Below are 19,856 nucleotides of genomic sequence, written 5' to 3' on the forward strand. Positions count from 1 at the left end.
AGAGGAAGGAGGTCTGGAAGTTTCTCATAAAACTAAACACGCCCCTTGCTCTGTAACCCAGCAGTTCCAGTCCCAGGTATTCACCTGAGAAAGGAAAATGTACATCCTCCATTGCTTTCCAACTGTGGTGCTGGAGAAGACTCCTGAGAGTCTCCTGGACTGCAAGATCAAACCAGTCTATCCTAAAGGAAATCAACCCTGAATATTCATTGGAAGGACTGATGCTGAAGCTGAAGCTCCAGTACTTTGGTCATGTGATACCAAGAGCTGACTCATTGGAAAAAACCCCGATGCTGGGAAAGACTGAAGGCAGGAGGAGAAGGGGACGACAGAGGACAAGATGTTTGGATGGCATCACCGACTCAATGGACATGAGTTTGAACAAGCTCTGGGGGAGAGTGGAGGACAGAGGAACTTGGAGTGCTGCAGTCCATGGGGTCTCGGAGAGTTGGACGAGCCTGGACGACAACAACATGTTCCCCAAAGACTTGCAGGGGAAAGGTTAGATCAGAGTCATTCACAGTAAACGACGTGGAAGTGGCCCAAGTCCCATCAACAGGAGGAAGGCAGCCACAGGGGTGCACACTACTCACTGCAAGAAAGGTGCCGGCACACAGGCGGACACCCTGTGGCTCCCTTTCAGGCAGAACGCTTGAGCACCCAAAGCTCATCACAGTGAAACCGAAGGAGACAGCAGAGCGCAGTGGGGCGATTGCTGGGAAGGCCCGGGAGGGCATTCTGTGCTGTGATGGGAGGCTTCCATTTTCCGATGGGGCTTTCAGTGGCGCAGCTGTGAGCATGTACTAGAACGCACCACATGGTCTCCTTAAGACGCGTGCGGGCACTTCCCTGGAGGTCCGGTGGCTAAGACTCCCCGCTCCCAGTGCAGGGCGTGAGGGTTTGAACCCTGGTCAGGGAACTAGGTCCCGCTTGCGCTTGCGTCAGGGAAGACCCCTTGTGCAGCAACTAAGACTGGGCAGGCCCAAATACATAGGCAAAATAAGATTTAAAAAACTATGTGCACATCCTACGTTGTATAGGTTTTTCCTAAAAAAAAAAGAAAGAAATCATGAACCGCACTCAGCATTCAGGAATGCTGGGAGCCCAGGGCACTCCCACGGGCTCGGACTTCTCCAGCAGAACCCAGGCTTCACATCAGAAAAAAACAAAACAAAACAAAAAAACAAAACGAGAGGGCGGAGCTTCTCCCTGCAGCTCCCCTTGCCTCCTCGCCCCCTGCCCCACCCCGGGTCCCTTCCCACCCGGTGTGCCCGCTGTTTTCCCATTTGTCTGAGCGAGCCGTTCCCAAAGCTCAATGAAGGCTGGCAGCGCCGGTTCTTTAAAGGAAAAGCCCCTGAAAATCTGATAAATACCATTTTCAGAACCGAAGCCCGAGAGGGTGTGGCCTTCCGCGGAGAGCGAGGCTGGCTGCTCAGGGATCAACCCGGTGGGTCTGGATGCCAGGCTGCCCCGCTGCACGGGGGCGCCGGCTGGGAGAAGGCCAGAGAATGCCCAGGCTGCTCCGGCCGGGCTGGCGGGCAGTGCCCAGGCTAGGGGTGCGCGCGGTGGGGCCGGCGGGGAATTGAGGGGTCCTGGCTGCACGGCCTGTATATACCCTCCCCGCTCCCTGTCCCTCCGGGGGAGCAACGCCCTTACGACCTGGGCCGGATCGCCACCCAAGTACCGCTTCCCGGCCCCTCCCAGGCAGGCTGGCTTCCTAACCCCTTCCTCCCTCCCTCCCTTCCTCCTTCTCAGGCCCTCACAGGACTGGGGCCGCTGCCTCCTCCCCCCACCTCTGAAGACCCCGCAGGATCAAAGGGAAACCCCTGATCCTGGTCTCCCCCAAAGGGCTGCCTCTGGACACAGACAACCACAGACATTTCCAATAAAAAGATGGATGCTTCAAAACCATGGTAAAGGCAGGTCCCACTGTCCACTGGAGACGGAAGGCTGTGTGGTGTGTTGGGTACCACGCTTCTCTTCCTGCAGTTCCTCCACCGGGGCGATCCCAGCTGCCATGTGAATGCCCCTCTTGCAGGGGTCCCCTGATCCCTGGCTCACCTGGTCCACCCTCCTCGCCTAGCTCCCTGTCTCAGCTGCTGCAGGCCCTGGGCTCCCCTGTGCAGGGGCGTTCTCCCATTGCCCAACCTTGCACCGGACATCGGTGGTTCTCAATAAATCCTGGCTCCAGTAGTCGTGTATGGATGTGGGAGTTGGACCGTACAGAAAGCTGAGCGCTGAAGAACTGATGCTTTTGAATGGTGGTGTTGGAGAAGACTCTTGAGAGTCCCTCGGACTGCAAGGAGATCCATCCTAAAGGAAATCAGTCCTGAATATTCATCGGAAGGACTAATGCTGAAGCTGAAGCTCCAATACTTTGGCCACCTGATGTGAAGAACTGACTCATTGGGAAAGACCCCGATGCTGGGAAAGACTGAAGGTAGGAGAACAGGGTGACAGAGGATGAGATGGTTGGATGGCATCACTGATTCAATGGACATGAGTTTGAGTAAGCTCCGGGAGTTGGTAATGGACAGGGGGGTCTGGTGTGCTGCAGTCCATGGGGCTGCAAAGAGTCGGACGTGACTGAGCGACTGAACTGAACCAAACCCTCCTAGCCTGTGATGCCTCAGTGACTCCAAATAGCAGGAGGTTAGCATTTATCGTGGTTCCCCCCGCACCCCCCACTTCACTGACCAGGGACCTCAGTCACTGCTCCATCTGGGCCCTGGGGGCTGTACAGCAGGCGCAGCCACATGGTCCAACTCCTCTGTCTCGACCTACAGGCTGCCTGTTGATGTCTCAGGTGTTAGAACAGGGGCGTGGAAGGTGGAAAGGAGACAGAAGCAGACGAGGGCAGAGGGCAGGGCAGGAGGATGAGGCAGAGACGGGTGGAGAGGAGGAGGCAGCGGCCAAGGCTGCCTTCCTGGAACAGATCACTCACCCAGGAGTGAGGAGGGAGGAACCCCTAGTCCTGCCTTTGGGGTGGGGTGCCTGCTGGCCCCCCAGGCACAGCTCCACCCCTCCAGGACCCAGGCTGGTCCGGCAGGCTGATGGCTACAGGGATGTGCAGATTTGTTGCCTGTCTCCAGGTTTATGGGAAGGACAGATGAAGGCTTCACTGCCCCTGCAGAGGCTCCCCCACCACAAAGGCATCAACTCCTGGCTCTGCGGGTGCGTGCACGCGGAGACCCAGGGCTGCCGTTTGTTCCTAAAGATGAATTAATGCGTCTTTCCCAGCAGCAGGGAGGCAGCAGGCAGACCTCAGAACATGCAGGGCCTCAGCTGCAACATCTGTAGAAGGGAGACAGCGGCACTTCTCTTGGGGGTCACTGTGGCAGGCAGAGGACTGAAGGAGATGGGATGCCCAGGAGCCTCAGCGAGGACAGACAGAGGGACAGACGGATGGACAGACAGATGGACAGACAGACGGACAGACAGATGGACAGACAGACGGACAGACAGACGGACAGGCAGATGGACAGACAGAGGGACAGACAGACAGACAGGCAGATGGACAGACAGATGGACAGACAGAGGGACAGACAGAGGGACAGGCAGATGGACAGGCAGAGGGACAGACGCTTGCTGGTCTCAGTGGGAGACCCTGGTGAGGATGGGTGCTCTGCCCCGCTGCCCAGAGGAGGGTGCCTCGACGTGCTTCCGGGAGGCTCCCCGGGTATGGTGGGTGATTGCTCTTTTTTCCTTATCGCTTCAGATTCATCCCCGCCTGAGGACTCTGGCCTGGAGTGGCCCCTGTGTCCGCAGCAGTTTTGCAGCTGGCCCCTTCCTATTGCTTAGATCTCAGCCCACTTGCCTGCCTGAGCTCACTGCCTCTGCCAGTGGTAATCGTGTGTGCCTGAGTCCTGAGTCACTCAGTCATGTCCGACTCTTGCAACCGCATGGGCTGTAGCCCGCCAGGCTCCCCTTGGTTGTGAGATTTCCCAGGCAAGAATACTGGAGTGGGTTGCCATTTCCTTCTCCAGGGGATCTTCCCGACCCAGGGACTGAACCCGTGTCTCCTGCTTGGCAGGCGGATTCTTCACCGCTGAGCCACCAGGGCATCACTGGGCACTGCACAAGCGGGGGCAGGTATCTTCTGTGTCCTGCTCACCAGTGCTTGTTGGCTCTTATGTTGACCACTGGCAGTTCCACAGGTATTTGCTGAGAGAATAAAAGAGCTAGATAATAGGGCCTGAACAGCTTGGCAGCAGTGGGGATGCGGGGGATGTGCTTGAGCAATTGCAAAGACGTCCACTCTTGGCCACCCATCGGAAAAGGGCGTGAGCAGCCCAGGTCCCTCACTTGCTTCCGTGACGGGTGAGTGGAAGGAACAGTCACTGAGCCTAGAGTCACAGACAGAGGGGAAGCCTTGCTCAGCCTGCTCCTCCTTCTCTGTAGCACTGTGGTCACAGCTGCCCAACAGGCCGAGTCTAAGGCGGTTGTTGAGGAGCAGATCACATCCAAGCTGCAGTGTGGCTGATCCAGTAAGGGAGTGTGGAGGGGTTGACTGATTAACTGCTGGTCTCTCTCTGCCCAGTGATTGCTGTCACCTTGGGAGCATCCCCTATTTTAGCTCAACTTCACATTTACAAATGAAAGCAAAGGAGCTGGACTTCCCTGTGAAAATCTAGCAGCATTTACTTCCTCCTGGGTGACTCAGTAATTGCAGGGTTAAAATGGCTGCTGGTGCTGGGGTGGTAACATCTGAAAAGCTCAGCAGTTCAAAAGCAAGTGTGTAGGGGGGTTGGGGGCAGGGTGTGGGGCTGGCACCGAAAGCCCTCCTGGTTAATCATGCCACTTGGGACCTGTGCAGGCACAGGGGTGGGGTTGGGAGGATGGGGTTCTCTCAAGCTGGTGGCAGGCAAGGAAAGCTGAGCCTTGCCCACTGAATCAGCACGTCCTCAGGGCTGGCTGCTGAGTCAGGCCCGCAGAGCCGCGATGCAGCAGGATGGGGCCCAGCAGCGTGGTCTGACCTGGAAGTACTGCCCTTCGGGCTGGGCTGGAGGTCGTGGCACCGCGCGGCCAGGGGTGTGCCCTGGCGATGGCTGCCGGGTGGGGTCCGACAGCAGAGGTGGCATCTCTGCTTTCGGCAGGAAGTAGGGGTTAAGTAAGCAGCCCACCCCGCTCGTGAGCCTGGGGTGCGGTTCCTGCCAGGACTTGGAGGCCGCGGGGAGAGCCTGGACAGTGCCTTTGAGCTCGGGCCTTCTAAGACGCGATGGCCCAGGGGCGAGGGAATGAGACCATGAGCAGGGCATGGGGGCTTGGGAGCCAGGTCTCCACCGAAGACTGGATTTTCCTGGCCGGCGGCCTCCTGGCTTATCCCAGCGCCTCTGGACCCTTTCCTTTGCTGTGGCTGGCGAAAGCTCCCCCAGCCCACCCCGCCTCGAGGGTTCTGGAAAGATTTAAATGAGCACATAAAGCATAAGAATAAACATTATTCCTGCTGCGTGAGCGCGCGAGCCGGCCGCGCCCAGGAGGGAAAGGCCCAGGCGTGGTGCTGACCGGCCGTACTCGGCCAGCGCCTTCCTCGAGCGCCCCTCTGCCCCGTGCCCCCGCGGGGCCGCCCTAGGAGGGCCCTCCCCGCCCCCCGGGCTGCCCACGGCCGCCGCCCGGGGACCGCATCTCCATCCCCGAGGCGCGCTCCGCCCGCCCCGCCCCGGGCTCCCGGGCCGCCCCGCCCCCCGGCGGCGGGGCAGGTGACGTCACGGCGGCGCGCGGCATGATGGGGCGGGAGCGCCGAGCCGGGGGAGGGACGCGGAGACGCCATTTTCGGCGGCGCGAGCGGCAGACCCGGAGCCGGCCGGGCGCGGAGCTGCAGCTGCGAGGAGCAGCCGCGGGAGACAGCGCGCGGGGGCGGCTGAGGATGCTGCGGGGCGGCCGCGCCAGCGCCCCTCGCTCGTGACCGCGGCGCCGCGCCTGAGGCGGCTGAGGCGGCGGCCCCCGGCGGCCCCGGCTCCGCGCACGCGCCCGCGCCCTCCCGGTGCTGACAGCGCGAGCGCGCGGCCCCGTGGGAGCAGCACGGTGAGTCGGCGGCCGGCCGCGCCCGTGTCCCCTCCGCCCGCCGCGGTCCTCGGGCAGGCGCGTCCGCTTCCCCCCCGGCCCCGGCCGCCCCGCAGGGCGGCTGCCCCCGCAGGCCCCGGCCCCTCCCGCCGCGGCCCCTGCGGGTCCCGGCGCCCTCCGCCCGCCCACCTCGCCCCGGCCCCGCCCGGCCAGCATCTCGGGCGCGGCCCTGCATCCCCAGCCCGGCCCCGCCGGGGGGACAGCTGGGGTCCCGGGAGCCGCCCCGGGAGGGGGCCGGGGGGCGCAGGGAGGGGGCGGCCGGCACGGCTGGCTTTGTCCGAGCCCGTCCCCTTCCTTCCGGCCTCCGCCCTCTCCCGCGGCACCGCCCTGGGCTGACGCGCCTGTCACGCTCTCGGGCGGGCGGCCGGCGGCTCGGAAGCGTGCGGGGTCCCTCCGGAGAGGCCGGCTGGACCCCGCCCGCCCGCGACCCTTTTCTTCCAGTGACGGACCCTCAGTGCCTCGTCCACAGCATCAGCCTAGGCTGGAGTTGCCCCTGCTTAACCTGCAGCATCCCTGCCCTGCAATACGTACTCGGGTCACATTTGCGGTACCTCTTTCTGTAAAAAATGAAAAGATTTGTAGAGGCAGGCAGTTTTGTATTAAAGATTATGTATTGTTGCTGGTTTTTTTTTTATTTTTTTTATTTTTTACTTAAGCAGCATATTCAGAGTTTTCGTATTAACCGTTTGATAAGGAGTTCTTGGAAAAAAATGTTTTTCTAAAAGTGTGAGAGCAGAACATTTGCGATACACCATTTAAATTGCTGTGTGAAGCGGCAGTTGGTTCTTTGATTCTTTGCATGAGTTAAATTTCTAGACTTTCTTTGTAGAGCATGACTGAGGCATTGATCAGAATAATTAGCTCAGTGTATACATTGTACTAGTTAAGTGAATAGTTCCATTAGAAATTGGAACAGCGTCCTTCAATCTCATAGTTTTATTTAGGATGACCCTCTTTCACAGACCGGCAGCAAGACTTGTCAAGGTGGGAAATGTGACCCATTGTTCTGTTTCCTAGGTACTCTAAGAGTACAGACATACTAAATGCTGAAAATTCCAGATCGTGTGGGAGTGTATGTGGGGGGAGGACCCTCTCTTAAGAGCCAGTTTCTCCGAGTCATCCAAGGATGCAACCTCATGTTGCAGACGCGTCTGACCGCCCTGTGCTGTCCTGACACGACAGTGGGGTGGTCACTTCACTGTGTCCTGGCTCGGTCACCTGGCTTGGCAGTGTTTTCTAAGAGCACTGTCGACCGTGCATAGTGAAGAAAGACATGCACGGGCATCACCAGCGAGGAGGGGGGAGGAGAAGGCAGAGGAGAGCCACATGAGTGAGTAAAAGCTCAACTGCAGTGACTTAAAGTTTACATTTTTAAAAAAAATTATACCTTCTTAAGCGTGTTTCATAATGTTGAAAAATAAGTCAGTGCATAGCTTTCCATGTAGGGCTATAAACTATCTCAGACTAGAATTCTATAAAAAGAAAACTAGGAATTGAAAAATGAGAAGTTAAATAAATTGTAGGATTTGTATGACCTGGAATGTAAGTGAAGTATGATAAGAAAGCAGAACTTTATTAACAAATATACCATCAGTACAGAAGTGCTGGGAAGTTTAGATGTCAGTTTTGTGGCCTGGGATAAACAGGATTAGCCTGTTAAGATGTGAAGGCACGGTCTTACAGGTCCACTGAGAACCAGCTGAGTGGTGTGTGCTCTGCTGAGGCGTCGCTGTCCTCGGGGGCAGCTTGAAGTCTGGACCACGGATGACAGTACGCCTGTGCTGAGTGCTCTGCGTGAGTGAGTCTGGCTGTGAGGCAGGCCTGGGAGTGGCGATGCTGCAGGTTGGGAAGGGGCGAGGTGGAGGGGCAGCGTGTCCGGAGCGCAGCCTCAGCGACAGGAGCCGGGAGCAGAGTTAGAGAGGGACTGGGGGCGGGTGGACTCGGGAGGGCTTCAGCCCGCCGCTCCTCTGCTGAGGCTCTCGCAGTGTTCTGGAAGTGCCACAGCTCGACTAGTCCGCTCACCTTCCTGTCTTGCACTCACTCGGGTGCGTCCAGGTGCGTCTGGGTCCGCTTTTCTGGGTATCTTCGTGCCCTCAATTGCCCGGCACTCCTTGGCACGACTCACTATTTCCGTTTTACTTATTATTTTTTTCTTTATTTTCTTTTGCCATACCGCTTGGCTTCTGGGACCTTAGTTCCCTGACCAGGGGTTGAACTGGGCCCTTGGCAGGGAGAGCATGGAGTCCTGACCAGTGGACCACCAGGAAATTCCCTACTTAGGTATTTTCTTGTTTAGTTTATTGTCTGTCTCCTCCACCTACATTTGCAGTCTCCACGAGGGCACTGGTGTGTTGTGTCGGTCCTTGGCATATAATGCGAAGGAATGCATCGATCATTTCCTTGTCTTTCTCGTGGGTGACTCACTGGCAGGTGACGCCCACCACGATGGGAAGAATGGGAGGAGGAGATGGTGAGTGTGGGTTTGGGTCGGTTTAATCCACAGTGCTTACGGTGGCCAAGCGGATTGGTGGTCAATCGGAGATCAGGTCTGGAGTTAGGCTGGAGATAAAGATTGGGGAGCATCTGACATTTGGTAGTGATCGCGGAATACCTGAGGGTAGGGAAGCCCGGGGACACGGAGGAGGAGGAGGGCAGTATCCCGTTGGCTAAGGGGCAGAGGAAGATTTGGACGGAAGAGTACTGGATTTGGTTCTGGAGGGCTATTAAGACTCTTCAAGTTTTCCTGAGACTGTCCTGCTTGCCGAGGCAGGAAGGCCGTTGGAGGGATGATGAGCGTTTTTTCTCCCAGGGTGCTCTTGTGCCATTCTGTCCGGTAGCTTACGGGCTCATGTACTCTTAGATAAAAAATGAACTATGATTTTGTCTTGTATTTAGATTTAAGAATATTTTTAAAACTAATTTCTATTTCTGAGTGCTCTGGGCTCGTTGCTGTGCTCGGGCTTTCTCTGGTTGTCACGAGTCGGGGCTGCTCCTTGTTGCCGGGCCCAGGCTTTCGATTCGGTGGCTCCTCTTGTTGCAGAGCTTCGGCTCTGGGTGCACGGGCTTAGTTGCCCCTAGGCATGTGGGATCTTCTCGGAACACAGATCGAACCCGTGTCCCCTGCGTTGGCAGGCTGATTCTTAACCACTGGGTCACCAGGGAACACCTCTGATTTTATTTTTAACTGATTTTTGCAGGCAGATGAGAGCTTTTAAATACGCTTGGTGTGTTGTGTTGTTGATAACTTAATAAAGCAGATGTAAGTGACTATCAAAAGAAGAAACAATTTAAGCTAAGTGCATCTGTAAAGTAGAAGTTATTTCCTTGGTTCTGAACTATCCCAGTCACCTCAGCTCCAGCCTTGGGTTGTCCCTCCGATGGTGGGTTGTGGAAGCCTGTGCTCCGCCTCTGAAGTTGCCCTGCTGCCGCTGGCAGAGCTGGAGTGGCGAGCGTGTCCCTGCACCAGGTGAACTCGGTGCGGTAACGCGTCCATCCTGTCACTGGGGAAAGTGAGGATTGGAGACACTGGATAAGGTTCCATCAACCAGAGGTCTACAGCTGGGAAGTCAGGCTTCTCACTTTCTTTTTCTTGCGTGTTTCAAGTTTTGAACCAGGGTCACAGCAGTACTAAGGTCAGCCCTCCAGTTGCCTTCCCTGGGAAGCGCCTGCCGGTTTCTTCCTTTTCAGAAGCCCAGTGGTGCAGAGGGGTCACGGTCACTCCTGGGAGTTGCTGTCTCAGGTGTAGTGCTTTGGGCCACCACGCTGGTGTGTTTGTGTTCTTCACAGAGGCTCACGCAGGCCGCGTGGTCAATGAGAGCTGATTGAGTCTTCATTCTTATGGTGATTATGGTGTTGTGTTTTCTCTTAAATTCACTTATTCTGTTTAAAAATGACTTGTGTTATTAACCAAATGGGAAGACTATGTTGATTTCTGTGTTTTTTAGATTGTGATTTTAACCCAATTTACCATCTTAGTCATTTTTAAATAAGTTCAGTAGTCTTAAATATATTTGCATCATCGTCCAGTAAGCCTTGAACTTTTCATCTTTTAAAACTAAAACTCTGTATCCATTAAATAACTCGCTATTTCCTCCGTCCCCTTAGCCCATGGCAACCACCATTCTGCTCCTGTCTCTGTGGCTTTCTCTGCCTTATTCTGCTCCTGTCTCTATGGCTTTCTCTGCCTTATTCTGCTCCTGTCTCTATAGCTTTCTCTGCCTTATTCTGCTCCTGTCTCTGTGGCTTTCTCTGCCTTATTCTGCTCCTGTCTCTATGGCTTTCTCTGCCTTAGGTACTTCACATAGCTGGAGTCATGCAGTTTTTGTCTTTTTGTGACTGGGTTGTTTCTCTTGGCATAATGTCTTTAAGATTCTTCTATAGTTTCTATCCTTTTTAACTAAAACATCATTAAGTTCTAAAGCTTTTTTGTGTGTGAAATTTATATTAGTTTTCTATTTACCATATAATAAGTTACTGCAAATTGAGTAGCTTAACATGATAACCGTTGTTGTCTCAGAGTCTCTGGGTGAGGGGTCCAGGCGTGGCTTGGCTGCAGCCTCTGCCCAAGCTCCCGGGGCTGCCATCTGTGCTGGGCTGTGGTTCTCCTCCGGAGCTCAGGGTGCTCTTGTAAACCCTTTTGGTTGTGGCACAGTTCCGTTGTTGTGTTTGTAGGGTTGACGTCCTGGTTTTCTCGCCGACTGGCTGTCTCTTGCTGAGGGCTTTGCTCTCTTAGCTCCTGGAGGTGGCCTGCACTCCCCTGCCAGCAACACTGATTTTCTGCTATAACTCCAGATTAGTTCTGTCTTTTCTAAAATAACATATAAATTGGATTAAACAGTATGTACATTTTGCATCCAGCTTCTTTCCCAGCATAACCATTTAAAATTCAGCACTTGGAAAGGCGTGTATCAGTGGTCTGTCCCTTTCTGTTCCTGAGTAGTGTCCCCGTGTACAGATCTGCCGCGGTCTCGCCGTTTTCCTCCTGGTCTGTGTCTGGGGCAGGGAGCACTCATTCTTGTGAGGATTGTGGACGTACATTTTCTTCTTTGTTTTGACCTGGTCATGTGGGGTCTTAGTTCCCTGAAACCCATGTCCCCTGCGGTGGAAGCTCTTAACCACTGGACTGCCGGGGAAGTCCCACATTTTCATTTCTTTTGCATAAATATCGAGGAGTGGGATCGCTTATAGGATAGGTGTAGGATTGATCTCGAAGACACTGCCAGCTTTCCAAAGCAGTTGTGCGCTTTACACTCTCCTCCAGCTTTTGGTGTTGTCTGCTTCATCATAGCAGCTGCTGGCTGGTGGCATCCTGTGATGGGTTTAGGGCGCCTTTCCCAGATGACTAATGATGGTGAGCACTTGTTAACATGCGTGCCTTTTATATACCTGCTGTTGTGAAGTGTCTGTTCAATTCTTTTGCTCATTTAAAAACAGTTTTTAAAAAAACAGTGACTGTAGGCGTTCTTTAGGGATTTGGATTTGTCTTTGGCCACGTATTGCAGACATTTTTTCCCAATCTGGGGCTTAGCTGTTCTTTGCTTGTGCCTTTAGAGAGTCTGCCTGCCATGCAGGAGACCCCGGTTCGATTCCTGGGTCGGGAAGATCCCCTGGAGAAGGGAAAGGCTACCCTCTCTGGTATTCTGGCCTGGAGAATCCCATGGATGGTGCAGTCAGTGGGGTCGCAAAGAGTCGGACACAACTGAGCGGCTTTCACTTTCACTTTCACTTTCACTTTTGAATAATCAGTAGTTCACATTTTGGTGAAGTCCACAGTATCAGGTGTTTTTCCTCATGGTTCCTGCTTTCTTTTGTTTCGTTTGAAAAGCATTTAAAATGTGTGCTCTTTAGGGGAACTTAGGATACAGAAAGATGTGAAGGTTTAAGTGAGTTGTCTGTTTCTCTTTTCCCATTTTCTTTCTTTCAAGAGAATTCAGATTTTTTAAAATTCTTTTTTTTTCAGTTAAGAAAGAAAATTATTCCATATGTGTGTTACTGATTAGCACTTAAGTACATAAACTTTTAGACTTACGGTATTATGCTAATAAGCTGACATTTTTCATTTTGAAATAAAAATGCTTTTTTAAACCACAGAATGAATACTCTGTATTTATACTTGTTTGGCCCGTCCCCCGTAACACCCTCCTATGTATTCTCTTAGTCACACTGTCTGGTGAAGTGGTTTTTCCTTTTCACTTGCTCAACCAAGGACTTGTAACAGAGACAGCCGCGTCGTTTGGGCTCACTCATCCTTGTTTTAGGAAAACACGTGTTCTCCTGTATTTTCATGTAGTACCTTTCCCTGTAGTTTCTCATGCTTAAAATTTGCATCCAGGGAGATGGGCCTGTGATCCCATGTCACACTGAACAACCTCGGTGCGCTCTCGGCCCTGGCCTGGAGCCCTGTGTGGGGAGAAGGAGGCACGACACCTGCTGGTGAGGGACCCGGCTGCATTGTAAAATTCTTTCTACAGGTGGTGTGGTTGGTTATCAGAGTCAGAGGGTCTCTGCACAGAGGTGGCCGATTGCGAAACAGAACCACACTCAGTCAGGTTCTGAGCAGGGCTGGGGGGATAAGTGCCCAAAACTCTAATTCTGCAGGAGCGTTTATGGTAGACTCACCCGGGAGGACCCCGCTCAGTCAGGTTCTGAGCAGGGCTGGGGGGGATAAGTGCCCAGAGCTCTGACCCTGCAGGGGCGTTTATGGTAGACTCACCCAGGGGGAAAACACATGCTTTTGTTTTATCTAGTGGCTTATAGCTTCTGGATGGAAACACGGTCAGATTAGATGCTGTAATTGTGGAGACTTTAATTTTAAAGCATTTCACTTTATAGGTTTTTCTGATTTTTAATCCAGCAGGGTTGATTCATTCAGTTCACCCTTGAGATTCAAGTTTGAAAGTGAAAGTGAAGTTGCTCAGTCGTGTCCAACTCTTTGTGACCCCATGGACACCAGGCTCCTCTGTCCGTGGGATTTTGTAGGCAAGAGTACTGCAGTGGGTTGCCATTTCCTTCTCCAGGGATTCTTCCCGACCCAGGGGATTGAACCCAGGTCTCCTGCATTGTAGACAGACGCTTTACCGTCTGAGCCACCAGGGAAGTCCAAGTGATTCAAGTTCAGCAGAGGAAATAAAAGGATTAGATAAAGTTAGATCAGAGGAGATGCTGTGGTTCTAGTAGAAAATGATGGAGTCAGTCAAGTCTCCATTCGGGAACACTTCAGACTCTGGACTCATGCCTGTCAGTTACCTCTGTCTTTTCCTTTCCCAGAGGTAAGGTTTCCTGGTAGAGTACCTCCTCCCGTGAGGAGATTACGGTGTTTCTTCATGGGTGAAGTGTAGGCCATGTAGAGCTGGATAAAATATGTTTATCGTTATAATGTGATATTATATTTAGGAAACAAATTCACTATTGTAATACAAACCGCGAGAGGGCGTGACATTTGCATTTTTAGCCATAAATGTCATGGTGTGAAAAAGATTGAGACCCTTCAGGAGACGTTTTTGAATTTTGCTTCAGTATGAACCTTAACTTTATTATATAAACTGAGAGGGACACACCTTCTCCCTGCTTATCCTTCCCTGCCCCCACCAAAACAAAACCAGCCATCCCGTGGAGATGCTTGGATTACTGTTTACTTTTCAAGTAAGTTCTATTCTCCCTTGACTCCACACTGTGTAATTTTCATTTTGAAATTTCAGAACCAAAAAGTTAATGTATATTTTCTGCCAGGGTCCAGCCCCAGTGGATCCAGGGTAATTCGAAGGGGAGACGGAGTAGGCGTCCTAGGAAAGAACTTATTTAATTATAGATATAAAGAGAGATTAGAAAAGGATAGTGTAGTAGGAAATATTAGTGGAGAAAAAGAGGCTGAGTAACTTGGTTTACGTGGAATACCAATACAACTCCAAGACAAGGAATTTGCACCACCTATGTAGGCCACAGGCATCTTTCCGTTCTTCCGAAGGAGAGGAGACACTGAGGCCTCCCCGGTCAGATCTTAGAAGCCCAGGCAAAATTAGCAGGCTTGGAGAGTATCCACGCTCTAGATGGGAATTCAGCCAGAAGGGGAAAGAATGACACAGGGGAATCAGTCTTTCCAGAAACTGATCTGTTTTCTTTATTTTCAGGTTTGCTTATATACTTTTTGTTATACATAGGGATGAATACAGAGTCACGTGGGGTCAGCCGACCTGACCTTTATCAAAATCAGGTGCTTCATATAAAAGTATACAAAGGTCTTAGGGGTTTTACATTATCTTCTGGCCATGAGGCCTGCTGGCATTTTATGGCCCTTTCTGATAACGGTCAGTCAACCAGAAAACTTACTTTTTCCAGGGGTGATTTTTTCTTAAACCAGGCGCCACCCTCCAAAGGTACCAGATAAAGTTGCATTCCTATAGGGTGAGGGTGCAGGGGGTTATAATCAAGAAAAGGAATTTACTTAGCCTAACGTTTAACATGATTAATGTAAAAGGTTAATACTTATTTCTCCCATATGCTAGTTATATTCATTATAAAGGCAGGGAATATGGAGATTTAGCAGCAAATATTGGCTCAACAAATGAAAAACCCTTCACCAATATAATTTCTAATCAACCCACTATACTATACTAATAATTTTCTAACTTCTCAAAAGAGTCTGTATTTAGGAAGTTTACAGCGTCTCGTGCCTCTCATGGTTGGGAGGCTGTAAACAATCACATGTGGCCAGACGAGCCTGCTCAGGCAGGCTAGAGAACCTTCAGAGGAGTTTGTAAGTTGGAACACTCTTGTCACGCCCAGGAATTTTTATTAACTTGGAGCTGCAAGTTAACTCCTTCCCTGAGAGAGGTGGTGGGCAGCCCCCGTAAAGTCAGACGTGTAGGTGAGAGCATAAAACAGTAAAGTAGGCAGACTCTGGTTTTGGGGGTAGATGCTCGGGAACAGGGGGTCTCCTGAGGCTCGATCCCGCCTTTGCGTAATGCCGAGCCTCCTTCCTCGTGACCTTTGCCACGGGCGGAGTTCCTCACGCTGGGTCCCGGCAATTTTTACCTCTAACATTACTGTTGATTACTTTGCTTTTCTAATAGCAGTAAGTAAGGAATTGTGTATTAGAAATTTAAAATACCTTGAAAAGGGCTTTAGATTTTTCTTGTTTGTCAAAAGAGGGCAGAGGATAAAAAGATTGAGAAATTACGCTTTCTGTGACTCCCTGACAAAGCTAAAGTAGGTGAGGTAGGTCTCAGAGTGGGGTTTTGTGTTTCTGTTTTCTGTGCTTTGTATCATTTAATTAAAAAAAAGTTCTGGTTGTCCTTGCCCTCCAGCCTTTGGCCACTACTGATCTGCTTTCCAGCCCCGTGGGCGTTTCATGTAGTGGAGTTAGGCAGCGTGAGGCCTTCTGTGGCTGGCCGCCTTCAGTTAGCGCAGGTTGGCTGTGTAGTAACATGTATCAGTGCTTTGTTCCTTATGATTGCCAAATAATATCCCTCTGTATGGTTAGACCACACTGTGTTTATCCATTCGTTAGCTGAAGAACATTTGGGTCGTTTCCACATTCTTACTGTTACGATTAATGGTGAAATTTTTGTTTACAAGTTCCACAGTGTCGGAGTTTTATTGTTTTGGACCATTCTGTGTAAGTTTTTACATAAACATGTTTTCAGTTTTCTTGGTATATACCCAGGAGTGGAATTGACGGGTCATTTGTGTATTTAAATTTTTTTAAATTTTGTTGCTCTGTCGGGCTATGTTAGTTTCTGCTGTGCAGCAGAGTGGATCAGCTATATGCATAGATAGATCTGCGCTCTTTCTATATCTGACCTTCCCAGTTAGGTCACCGCAGAGCACTGCATAGGGGTCCCTGAGCTCTACAGCAGGCTCTCATTGGTTACCTATCTCATATATAGCGTCCAGAGTGTACACGCGTCAGCCCCGGTCTCCCAGTTCATCTCTCCCGCGCTCCCCCTTTGGCGTCCATGCATTTGTTTTCTACCTCTCCGTATCTATTTCTGTTTTGCAAATAAATCATTTAATTTTTTAAGTTTTGACACTTGTATCATCTTACCCACAAAACACTGTAATCTTGGGTTCCAGAATACTGAAGGTCTTAGTCTGTTCAGGCTGTTATAACAAAATACAATGAACTGAGTGGCTTATAAACAACAGGAATTTGTTTCTCATAATTCTGAGGACTGGCAGGTGCAAGGTCCTGGTGATTGGAGGTTAAGCACCTGGTGAGGGCCTGCTTTCTTTCAGAGTCATCTCCCTTGGGCGTCACTGGGGAGGGGGGAGGGGGCCTCTAGGGTCTCTTCTGTGAGAGCGCTCGTCCTACTCATGCGGGCTCCCCTCCACCCTCAGGGCCTCCTGAAGGCTGCCTGTCCATGCCATCGCGGTCAGGGCTGGGTGTCAGCGAAGGATTTGGGGAGCACAAGCATTCAGATCATGGGACTGAGCTTCCCTGAATACCACTTGGGTTGTTTCTTCAGACCCATTAGAGGCTCCCCCCTGTTTCTCCCCATCCCCTCCCTTCCCCGCTCCCCCCTCCCCTCCCCGCTCCCTCCTCCCCTCCCTCCCCTCTGGGCTCCTCCTGCATCAGGACCTTCCTGCCTCCTGTCCCTCCGCTTGTGTAGAGAGATGGGCCATGGATCTGGCTGGCTGCCGGTTTCTCACCGGGTCAGCTCTTGGAAAGACATCTTAAATATGGTTTTCTGCTATCAGTCTTTGCAAGGCAAAGACTTCTATGTTTTCTCCTCCATCTTATTTTTATTTCTCTATGCTATCTTCTGTGTTTATAGGAAGTTCGGTTTGCACCCGAGAACTGTCAGACTAACTCACCTTTCTTGGCTGTGATTCACTCTGCATAGAGACCTGTTGCCCCCCCCACGCCATTTCTTTGTTTAAAAGTTGAGATATCAGTTCATAATAACATAAAATTAACCATTTTAAAGGGTATAATTCAGGAATTTTTTAAAAAGTATATTTTCTATATACTTGGGCAAATACTACCACCGCTAATCTAATTCTACACATTCCTTTTGGAGTGCTTGGGTGTCTTTGTTTATATTTTAACTTTCTTTACCTTGAGCTTTTTAACCCCTTCCTAGTGGAATTTCACATCGTAAAACCTCAGGAGGTGCGGTGACCAAGGTGGTGCTGGTTCTGTCTCTGGTCTTTGCTTGTCTTTATTAGTTTTTGAGAGGGGGGAGTTTGTGGTGAAAGTTGTTGGAATATTGAAAATTGTGTTGCCTGTTAATTGGTAGGGTATTTGTTGTGTATAAGCTCATTTCTGTGGTTCGAAGGAGGAGAGAGTGAATACATGGTCAGGTGGTAGAGGGGAAACAAGACTGTCGCATGAAAAATGATAATCTGGTGTGACAGAGCCTCCAGTCTGTGTGATCTGGAGTGGGCTTCAAAGAGTGGCTTTAGACTTTTTGGTCTTACGAAATATGCAGTGTGTTCACTGTTTCTGTTCTTGTCTCAGGGTTAGGTTGGCCTATTTTTACCGTGGCAGAAGTGTCAAACCCTTTCTGTTTGAGGTCTTAAGAAGTTCCATTGCCTGCGGCTCCAGACTGTCGGGGTAGGTATCACTGTTTCCTGAGTGGTGAGCCGCAGAAGCACGGCAGCCTGGTGCTGGAGCAAAGGCGTGCCTCAGCAGAGTGGACGGGCTTGGATTCGGTTCCTGTCCGGATAGTGTGAGCTTAAATCCCGTCAGCTGTCTCCTCCGTGGTGAATAGGAATTACAGTGTCAGTCGACTAAACTACCTACTGGCGGTTGATTGTTTTTGTTCTTTTAAAACAACACACATATGAAGATGCTCAAAAACGAAATTGCTTGGTTGATGTCAGTCCTTAATACACATATTGCAGATTTACTTTTTGGTTTTATTTTTCTCAAAGCTATACCTGTACTGTTTGTATTGCTTTGCTTACTGATTTTGAAAATAACCGCTTTGCTTTAGAGTAGTTCTGGGTTCGCAGGAAGGGAGCAGCGATGGTCTGGAGCGCTCCTGAGGCTGCAGCGTCCCTAGTGGGGCCCGTGCACTGGGCTCCCAGCGCTGACCTGCTGTGTCTTCTGCCTTTGTGCCAACTGAGGAATCAGCAGCGGTACATAGTTGCGAACCAAAGCCCACGTTTTATTTGGGTTTTACTAGTTTTCTTCTTCTGTCCTGGGACCCCATCCAGGGCATCATATCCCGTTGAATCCAGCTCTCTGACAGCTCTGAGTGGTGCGTGCGTGTGTGCTGAGTTGCTCAGCCGTGTCTGACTCTGCAGCTCTATGGGCTGTGGCTCCCCAGGCCCCTCTGTCCGCGGGACTCTCCAGGCAAGAGCGCCGGAGTGGATTGCCGTGCCCTCCTCCAGGGGGGTCTTCCCGACCCGGGGTCACACCTGCATCTCCTCTGTCTCCTGCGCTGGCAGGCGGGTTCTTGACCACCAGCGCCGCTTGGGAAGCCCTTGGAGCAGTACTGGCCAGCCTCTTACAGGGTGCCCCTCAGTTTGTATTTGCCTGGTGTGTTTCTCATGGTTAGATTGGGTTTATGGGTTTGGGACGAAGACCACTGGGCCCAGGAGTGGTTTCTAAACCATTCTGTCAAACAAACCGAGATTCCTTGGACTAATGGCTGATTCTAAGGCTGGGGTAGGGAGAGTACAAGATGGGCCTGGACCATCCTGTGGTGCCGGGTAGTGCTCCAAGAGCGGAAGGATGGGCATGTCAGGGGCTCAGAAGCACTGGAGCGCCCCGTGGCCAGAGCTGCAACAGTGTGAGCAACACAGTGAACAGTGTGGTATCTTTAATGATTAGTATTCTTAGCCGCTGCCCTGACCTCGGACACGGGGTGTCTCCTCCCGGCCGCCACTGACCTCGGGCGCAGGGTAGCTCCTCTCGGCCGTTCCTGCGCCGTCGCAGCCTGGCACTCTAGGCCGCTGCCCCTGACCTCGGACGTGGGGTAGCCCCTCTCAGCCGCGCTTAGTGAGCCGGCTTGCAGCCGCCTGCGCTTTATTGACTATGCCAAAGCCTTTGTGTGGATCACAATAAACTGTGGAAAATTCTGAAAGAGATGGGAATACCAGACCACCTAACCTGCCTCTTGAGAAATCTGTATGCAGGTTAGGAAGCAACAGTTAGAACTGGACATGGAACAACAGACTGGTTCCAAATAAGAAAAGGAGTACGTCAAGGCTGTATATTGTCACCCTGCTTATTTAACTTCTATGCAGAGTACATCATGAGAAACGCTGAACTGGAGGAAACACAAGCTGGAGTCAAGATTGCCGAGAGAAATATCAATAACCTCAGATATGCAGATGACACCACCCTTATGGCAGAAAGTGAAGAGGAACTAAAAGCCTCTTGATGAAAGTGAAAGAGGAGAGTGAAAAAGTCGGCTTAAAGCTCAACATTCAGAAAACAAAGATCATGACATCTGGTCCCATCACTTCATGGGATATAGATGGGGAAACAGCAGAAACAGTGTCAGACTTTATTTTTGGGGGCTCCAAAATCACTGTAGATGGTGACTGCAGCCATGAAATTAAAAGACGCTTACTCCTTGGAAGAAAAGTTATGACCAACCTAGATAGTATATTCAAAAGCAGAGACATTGCTTTGCCGACTAAGGTCCGTCTAGTCACGGTTATGGTTTTTCCTGTGGTCATGTATGGATGTGAGAGTTGGACTGTGAAGAAGGCTGAGCGCCAAAGAATTGATGCTTTTGAACTGTGGTGTTGAAGAAGACTCTTGAGAGTCCCTTGGACTGCAAGGAGATCCAACCAGTCCGTTCTGAAGGAGATCAGCCCTGGGATTTCTTTGGAAGGAC

At 51.5% G+C, this 19,856-nt stretch overlaps 1 protein-coding gene across 18 annotated transcripts in view; it reads left to right on the forward strand.

Moving 5' to 3' along the window:
* The first annotated feature begins 1,243 nt into the window (after positions 1-1,243).
* The window catches only part of KLC1 (kinesin light chain 1), a 68,938-nt gene continuing 50,325 nt past the window's right edge, over positions 1,244-19,856 (forward strand). For 12 of the 18 annotated variants that reach the window (XR_006056941.2, XR_009597153.1, XR_009597152.1 and 9 more), the window contains exon 1: positions 9,770-17,617. Coding sequence is in view for 8 of the 18 variants with exons in the window: in XM_060401487.1 (XP_060257470.1) it covers positions 17,487-17,617 (131 nt within the window). In the remaining 10 variants the exon portion in view is untranslated. Of the gene's footprint in view, positions 1,448-1,755; positions 2,441-5,732; positions 6,025-6,400; positions 6,611-9,769; positions 17,618-19,856 lie in introns of those variants that run through there. The other 6 variants (XM_027957449.2, XM_042235581.1, XM_060401491.1 and 3 more) reach the window with 4 other exon arrangements.

This window comes from Ovis aries, chromosome 18 (assembly GCF_016772045.2).
Source record: "Ovis aries strain OAR_USU_Benz2616 breed Rambouillet chromosome 18, ARS-UI_Ramb_v3.0, whole genome shotgun sequence".
NCBI lineage: Eukaryota > Metazoa > Chordata > Mammalia > Artiodactyla > Bovidae > Ovis > Ovis aries.